The 8,363-nt window shown below is 54.9% G+C and overlaps 1 protein-coding gene across 1 annotated transcript in view; it reads left to right on the forward strand.

The window, feature by feature from the left end:
- Positions 1 to 8,003, forward strand: part of DAGLA (diacylglycerol lipase alpha) — a 54,957-nt gene extending 46,954 nt beyond the window's left edge. Inside the window, exon 21 of the mRNA XM_029965944.1 lies at positions 938 to 8,003. Within this exon, the coding sequence (XP_029821804.1) occupies positions 938 to 1,865 (928 nt within the window). The 3' untranslated portion in view covers positions 1,866 to 8,003. The remainder of the gene's footprint in view (positions 1 to 937) is intronic.
- Positions 8,004 to 8,363: the final 360 nt, after the last annotated feature.

The raw sequence follows: 8,363 nt of genomic DNA on the forward strand, positions 1-8,363 counted from the left end.
AGCATTCCCTGTATATCCCTCATGAAGCATTCCCTGTATATCCCTCATGAAGCATTCCCTGTATATCCCTCATGAAGCATTCCCTGTATATCCCTCATGAAGCATTCCCTGTATATCCCAGCCCTTTGGCAGGGACAGGAGTCCTCTCCCAAACTCAGGCTCTCTTCCCAAATACTTACATAATTCCGTGTCCTTAAGGCTGTTGATCCCAGACCTGGTGCAGGAGCTCCTTCCCTGTGTTTTTCTGGAAGAGCCTGCCTGATCCTTAAAATCTTGGTGTAGCTGGAGTTTTCCTACCTGTCTTAAAGACTGGTCATGGAAAATGCTCTGTCAGCCTCGTGGAATTTGTGGTGGGATCACCAGCACGGAGAAGGAGGGGAAAGCCTGAGCCTGGAGTGGTTCCAGAGTGGGAAAAGGAGAAAGTGAGTTAAGTGTAGGTTGGTCCTTCAGTCTCCCTCCCCTAAATCCTCTTTTACGCGGAGGTTTTGGATGCTTTGGAAGTGCTGCAGGTTTCTCTGGGAGCAGAGCCACGATCCCAAGTGCCAGTGGTGCTGGAGAAGGAAGACATTGGGAGAATCATGGAATGGTTTGGGATGGAAGAGACCTTAAACACCATCTCGTTCCAATCCCCTGCCATGGGCAGGGACTCCTTCCACTAGCCCAGGTTACTCCAACCTGGAACACCACCAGGGATGGGGATTCCACAGCCTCTCTGGGCAGGAGAGAAGGATTTATTTAGCCAGGAAAGCAGGGAGAAGGGCAAGAACCGGAGTTTGCTGAGGGGAGAGCCACTGTGATGTTTTCCGTTGGGAGAACGGAGCAGTGAGGGATTTCCGGGAGTCCTAGATGGGTTTGGTTGGAGGAACTGCGCGAGGAACTCTGTGCCCGACACTCAGATCCTCTGATCGCCTCCTCATGTTCTCTTTTCCTGCTGCAGGAGCAAATCCCACTCGGAGATCAGCCTGGAGGGGTTCTACGAGACGAAGCCGCTTTCCCCGGTGCAGAAGGATCCGGTGGAGCTGCTGCTCCTGGACACCAAGGAGCGCCTTTCCGTGGAGCTGCAGGACCGCCGGGCCCCTCTGGCCACCATGGAGAGCCTCTCGGACAACGAGTCCATCTACAGCTTCGACTCGCGGCGCTCCTCCGGCTTCCGGAGCATCCGGGGCTCACCCAGCCTGCACGCGGTCATGGAAAAGGACGAGACGCACTGCTTTTACATCGACCCCGTCATCCCCGAGGAGAACCCTTCCCTCAGCTCCCGCACCGAGCTGCTGGCTGCAGACAGCCTCTCCAAGCATTCCCAGGAGACGCAGCCCCCGGAGAACGTCCTCAACAGCGGGGACACCACCCCCCGGCGCCGCTGCAGTGCGGAGGGCGCCGGGAGCGACGGCGAGCGCGGCCCCTCGTCCCCCCGGGAGGAGCCGGCGCTGCACAACGGCCGCCTGGCCGACGTGCCCAGCCCCCAGGTACTGGAGTTCGCCGAGTTCATCGACAGCCTCTTCAACCTGGACAGCAAGAGCAGCTCCTTCCAGGACATCTACTGCATGATGGTGTCGGACAGCTCCAGCGACTTCGCGGAGCTCCCCAAGTCCGTGAGCGACCAGGAGATCCTGCTGCGGGCGCAGTACGAGCCCAACCTGGTCCCGAAGCCGCCCCGGCTGTTCGCGGGATCGACGGATCCCTCGTCGGGCATCTCCGTGTCGCCCTCCTTCCCCCTCAGCTCGTCCGGGGAGCTCATGGACATCACTCCCACGGGTGTGAGCAGCCAGGAATGCCTGGCCACGGACAAAATCCGGACTTCCACCCCCTCCGGACACGTAACCAGCCCCGCCAAGCAGGATGACCTCATGATTTCGGCCCTTTAGTGCTTGGGAACAGGGGTGGAATGATCCCGGTGGGATAATCCATGGAGGAGAGGAACGGTCGGGATCGGAGGAGATGGCCGGGAACATCCCTTCCGGGGTGGCGCAGCGGTGGCTGGAGGATGGATTGTGCTGGAATGCCATGCATGGAGCCTGGGAGACGCTTCGCCCCGTGGGGCCTGAGAGGGTCTGAGGCACTAAAATTCCCTACCTCAGCCTGGCTCTCATTCCAGAGGCAGATTCCTTGCCCCGGGGCTCCTGCCAAGTTTGGGAGCAAGACACCCTGCTCTGGGAATCCTCTGGGGTGGATTCCCTGAAACTCGAGGCTGGAGAGTTGGAAGCAGGAGGGGGGCTGGGATGGATCCCCGCTCCAGAGCGCAGCCGCTGTTTTGGGAGATGAGCGGATTGAGACTCTGGGCCCTGTTGCACTACCACGGATCCAGCCCGAGCTCCAATCCAGCCACTTCCATGGGGATTGCTTTTGTAGGACACTCGTGTTTTAAAGCCATCGGGGCCGTATCCCCCCAAATCCAGCCTCCCATTCCCAGCCGGGCGCAGTGGGAACGGGGCTGGCACCGTGTTTCCTCTCCCCTGAGTATTCCTGAGGGAAGGACGCTGTTCCCAAGAGCCAGATCCCTCTGCCGCATCCGAGCTCTCCTGGATCTCACCACCTTCGCTCCCGGATTCTCTGGACCCCTCTGAGCTGGCGACATTCCCGCAGGACTGCTGGGATTCTTGTCTCGGAGCTGCCTGGAGGGATCGGCTGGAAAATTGGCCCGGTGTTGTTTTCCGAGTCCCTGTGGAATCTGGGAGCCTTTCCTGGGTTGGATCCCTCTGGGTCCTCACACCACCCATGTGCAGCACCCATGGATCAGTGGCAGCCTGTCGTTGGGAATTCAGGGAAAAGATGGATTTTTTTTTTTTTTTTCTGAGTGTTGAAACCTTGTGTGTGTTTACAGAGCTGCTGTTGGGAAGGTATTTATGAAGGAAACAGGGAGGTTTTCCCAAAGGAAAAGCCTGGCCATCCTCTCCTCCCCGTGCCTTTTCTGCTGGGGGCTGAGGGAAGAGAGGGTGGGCAGGCAGAATTCCAAGTTCCCTGCTTTCCAGGTGGCTGGGATCTGGGGGGAGCTGCCTGCATCCCTCTCCCCCCTCCCTCTCCACTCCCCTGCACAAGCCCCTGGAGTGAAGATGGAGGAAGTTGGGATTGAATCTGCCTGAGCTGCCCCAGGGTCCGGAGGAGCCTGCTCAGCCCTCCAGGCAGGTTTTCCGATGATGGGAGCAGCAGGAAAACTACCTATTTAGGGAATGAAACCCTTCTGTGACCTGGAAAAGGCCCTTCGTTGGCAAAGCAAAGCTCGGCACTTCTCGAGGGGTCTCCCTGGAGTTCTCTCCTCCTTCCCTGGAAAAGAAAGTCCCACTTTAACTTCCTTAGAATCCTGTCCCCTTCCTTAGCTGGGATCTTTCCACTGTGGGAGGATGCTGTGCTTCCCGGGAGCTGGCAAATCCCTGGGCTCCCCGTGGTGTCCCGAAGCCTTAGGATGGGCCTTCCTTTGGGAATAACTGGTATCCAGCAGGAGCACTTTATAACCCATGTGCACTGATGGAAGTGACTCCAGGTGCACGGAATTTCACTGGAATCTCTGTCCAAGTGCTGGTATCCCCCTCACCTGATCCCGGGATACACATTCCCTGCTCCTTCCCCATTCCAGAGCCTTCCGAAGTGCTTTCGGTGGGAAGTTAGAACATTATCCCTGTGGTTTAAGGTTCCAAAGGTGTGACCTTTCCCTGCGTGGAGCTGGAGCAGAGGAAGCCCCTCTGGATTCAGAGGAATGCGAGGAAGGAAAAATCCTTTGGTTCCAAGCCATGGGAAGTTCCTTTTGTTTTTGTAGGTCCTGTAAAAAGGAGCAGGGTCGGGAGCTCAGCACAGCCCAGTCCCTGCCCTCAGGAAGCACCACCGAGGTGATTTTTCAGGAATACGCACAAAAACCCGGGAAGTTTGGAGGGGAAGAGGGGAGCTGAGGGGCAGGGGGGGCAGGGCTAGCAGGCTAGCTCACTTCCCAGCCCTGGAATGGGAATAAGGAGCTCATTCCTGCCCTTAATCCTGGCAGGAATTAACCCTTAGCACTAAGGCAGAGCTTTGGATCTGCAAAGCACTTTAAAACCTTGAGGAAAGGATCATCTCCGTCCCTGGGAGCCGCAGGGACACCTGGGATTGGGCGGGATCCCTGGGGAGGAGGTGCCTTCAGGTGAGGAAAGTGGGAATATCTCCCTCCTGAACGATTCCAGTCGGGATCTGCTGGCGTTGAATGGCTCAAATGTTGCACTAGGAAGTCTCTTCCCACCTGTGTCCTGGAAAACTCCATCCTTGGCTGACTGGTCCCTTCTCTGGGCCATTGGAACTGTATCCCATGGGAAGGGGGTTCCCTGGCCCTGACTGGAAGCAGCCTGGAATGCTGCACTAAAAGCCTGGCAGTCCCTCGTTCCTGGGACCTGGGCTTGCCATGGATCCAAGGAGTAAAGGTGGAAAGGAATCCCCTGGAGGTTCAGATTGTGCCAAACTGTGGACAGTTCCTGGGCTTTGGTGTTCTCTCTTGACACACAGATCTGATCCCAGTGCTCCCAAAGGAAATCTGTGTTCTTGGAATTATTTTGGCTTTAAATCTCTTTTTGTCTTGATCCCCATCCCTGTGTCTCGATTCCCATCATTCCAAGTCTCAATTCCCACCACTTCTTTACTCTGAGGGCATTTGGAAAGGCTGATCTCCTGTTCCTTCCTGCAAAAGCACCTCTGGAATGCTGGAATAAATGCTAAACCCACAGCTGCCTCCTGCATCCACACTGGCCACACTTCCTGCTTTCTCTGCCCACTCTTTCTTTGGAAATGTGGAACATCTCCAGATTTTTTCTTGACTTCTGCTTCCTCCCCTTGAGCTTTGTGCCTTCCAATCTTCCTGGATTCCCGTGATATTCCAACAGGATGGTCCACCCTGCGGCGAGGCAGCACTGGAAGTGCCTGACATCCCAAATCCCAGGCACCCAGTTCCGTGTCACATCCTCCAAATCCAGCACTGGATGGCCTTTAAAGGCCCTTTCCAATGCAGAGGATTCCAGGAGTTTCTTGGGAGAGGAGTGGAGCATCTGCATCCCTAATAATTGATTTGCTTGTGGCTTTACCTGTGGCAGTGCCAGGAATTTTGGGAAGGATGTGCTGAGGGATTTACAAGCCCTCCTCCAATATTTATCCTTATTCCCTCTCCTTCTCCATTTGGAATGTTGAATTTCTCCTAAAACTTCCACTTCCCTCTTTTCTTTGCTCCCTGTTCCTCTCACCTCATCCCTCCTCTTATCCCACATCCTTGATAGCTCCACTTGAACAGGGAAAACTGTTCCCTGCAATCTCAGGATGATCCAAAGCAGTTAAATGGAATTCCTGGAATTTTGAAGACCTTTTTTTCCCCAGGGAAAACAGGATTTTTAGGAGAGGTTCTGCTCTCTCCAGAGGACTGGGATGGCAAAGCTGGTGGTGAGTGCGGATGTATAAATCCAATGATTCCCATCTCCATTCTTTGGGATATTGTTGCTTCGATTCCTGAAGTAGTTGATGGTCCCCAGAACCATCAACCATGGTGGGAAATCTTTGTCCAGAAAGGAGGGAAAACACAGGAGGGAGGGAAAACTCCAGGAGCAGGATCTAATATATTCCTCAGGCACTTGGATGTTTTCCCAGCTTTTTTTTTCCTCTTTTCCTGCAGGCAGATGATAATGTTGCCATGGAATCCCCCAGACTGGATTTCCAAACTGGGACATAGGAATAATCAGGATTATCCCTGGAAATGGAAATTAAGCGGGAATAGTCATTGCTGTGTTTAGGTTTGTATCCATAGGGTTGGATTTCCATGTTTGCCTTGGGAATTGCTGGGCTGGAGCTCTGCTGGCTGCTGGCTTTATCCCTGTCCAATCTGGGATATTATTCCCTTGGCAGTAGAACATTCCAGCTTTGCAGGATGGTAGCAGGAACATTTCATTCCCATGGTTTTTTTTAGGGATAAGGGTTGTAACTGCATCCTTTGGGGAACATGCAAACATTCCCAGGGAGGTTGGGGACTCCTCATCCCTGACGTTGTTCCAGGCCAGCTCGGACAGGACTTGGAGCAACCTGGAATAGCAGGAGATGTCCCTGCCCCTGGAACTGGGGGGGCTTGAAATCCCTTCCCACTCCAATCCTTCTGGAATTCCAGCGTTCCTGCTGTCCCTTTAGGCAGGAAAGGGATAGGGTTGGAATTCCAGCAGCTACTCTGATGACAAATTCCTCTGGAGGAAGGCACTGGGAAGCTCTGACTGGATCGGGCTCCTTGCACATTCCCGGAGCCCGTGCAGGGCTGATTTTAGGGCAGAGCCGCTGGATTTCGGGACGAGCACGTTCCTTGTGCCAAAGCTCCCCCTCACGGTGCTCCTGCGATGCTCCAGGTATCCTGCGGGAGGCAAACACTGCCCGTCCTCGGGAAGGAGGAGAGGCAGGAATGTTGCAGCTGGAAGCTGGGATTCCATGGGAGTTCTTGCTCTCCGGCGGGACCCATAGTGGGGTTATGGATGGGAAGTGGGATGGATCAGGAGCCACTGATGTCCTCCCCCCTCTTCCAGCTCCCAGGGAGCTGCCTAAGGGCTGGAAATTCCAAATATCCAAGGATTAGAGAAATTCCTTGCTTTGTCACAGGGACCTGCAATCCTGAAAATCAGCAGCTGTCCCCATTCCCGTTGTTTCCTTCCTTGTTCATTGAGTCCATACTTCTTGTGCCTTTGTTTTCCATGGCTTCAGGTCCCAGCCTCCTGCCTGGGACCGGATTTTTGGGATCAGACATCTCCCGCTTCCTTTCCCACTTCTCTGGGTCCATGGAATTGTGGCCGCAGAGCTGCCTTTGCTTCTGAACCCTCCTGTTCTCCCTCAGCCGGGAATTCCTGCTTCTTCCTGCTTTTCCCTGCTGCCTCAGGTCGTATCCAAGTGCCAAAAGCAAATCCTGACCTGGGGCAGGAGGTTCCCTCATCCCTGGCTCTGGAACAGCCACCTTCCAAAGGGAAGCTGCCTGGGAATTTTCCCTGCTTTCCTTGCTGCATCCTCACCGTGTCCTGACATTCCCACCTTCCCAGACACCCATGGGATGAGGGGAATCTCTGCCTGGCTCCACCTTGATTCCTGCAAACCCTTAAACACGGAGCAGTCCAGGAACAAGCCCCGATGCTGGTTTTTGTTGGGATTCCGCTTCCCTGCTCAAATCCTGAGATTTGTGCAGTCCCCATGGCTCAGACTCGGAGGTCCTGGAGCAGCGGGAGGAGGTGGCACAGCCCTGCCCTGATATCCTGCTTTTGGGAAGTTCAGGGATCTTGTCAGGGTGTTTTTCCTGGGACACAGCCAGACTTTTGGCTCTGAACTCCTTTCCCGGGATGTTCCCGGCGCTCAGTGGGGCAAGTGACCTCCCCTGCAGCTCCAGCTTCCCACTTTTCCCTCCCCCAGTCAGCTGAGTGATGTACAGGGAATACTCCCGAGCTCCTGTCCTAGTGATGAACAGAATTCCTAATGGCACAGGGTTTTTTGGGATGGGCTGTACCTCCCTTCCCATGTCCACAGGGCAGCAGGAATGTTGTACCCTGCTCCGCCTCTGGAAAAGCCCTTTTTCCTGCTGTACCCTGTGTCCCATCCCGAACTGGGGCGGCTCAGAGCAGGAAAACCATGGATCCATTAACTCCTCGCCCCAAATTGCCTCGGGAGAGCTGAAGCCTCTGGAATTTTTGGGAGAACTCTGAGCTGCTCCGAGTGTTCCCCATGGGGCTCGGAGTGCTTGGATATAGGGAGGGGAGGGGGGACCAGCCCAGCTTCCTGCATCCCTCTGCTCATCCCAGGAATGCTGCCTTCCACATCCCTGCTCCGAGCTGCCCCAGCATGAAGATTCCAAGGAAACTCAAACACTTCCTCACGTGCCATTCCTTCTCCATGGGACTGTTTTTGTACCGCTGGATGGAAGCTCCGAACTAATCCCGCTGTAAAGAGCAGGCTCCGGAATTATAACCTTATTCCATAGAGATGGATGTATATAAATTTTCTGTATATTCTATGGCACTGTGTATAAAATGGATGTTGGAAGCACGGCTGGAGTCTGTGGCTCTTCCCAAAGGATGTCCTGGATGGTTGGGATTTGCCGGAGGTTTCCTGCCTTGAGAGGGCTGGGAGTGGGAAGGCCATGAGGAATTTGGAGAGGGTGTGCCTTGGGAATGCTCCAGGGAAGCACTGAGGGGTGGTTGGTGCTTTTCCAGCTCTGCCTGGTCTGGATCTCGGCCTTTGGGAATCATACAACTGGGGAGGTGGTGGAAGCCACATCCCTGGAAGTGTTCAAATCCAGGGGGGAGCAGCCTGGCCTGGTGGGAGGTGTTGGGGTTGGAATTGGATCTCTAAAGTCCCTCCCCTCCCAATCATTCCAGGATTTTCTGATCCGTGTCCCGTGAGATCAG

This window comes from Manacus vitellinus, unplaced genomic scaffold (genome assembly GCF_001715985.3).
Source record: "Manacus vitellinus isolate BGI_N305 unplaced genomic scaffold, ASM171598v3 scaffold_127_pilon, whole genome shotgun sequence".
Classification (NCBI taxonomy): Eukaryota; Metazoa; Chordata; class Aves; order Passeriformes; family Pipridae; genus Manacus; species Manacus vitellinus.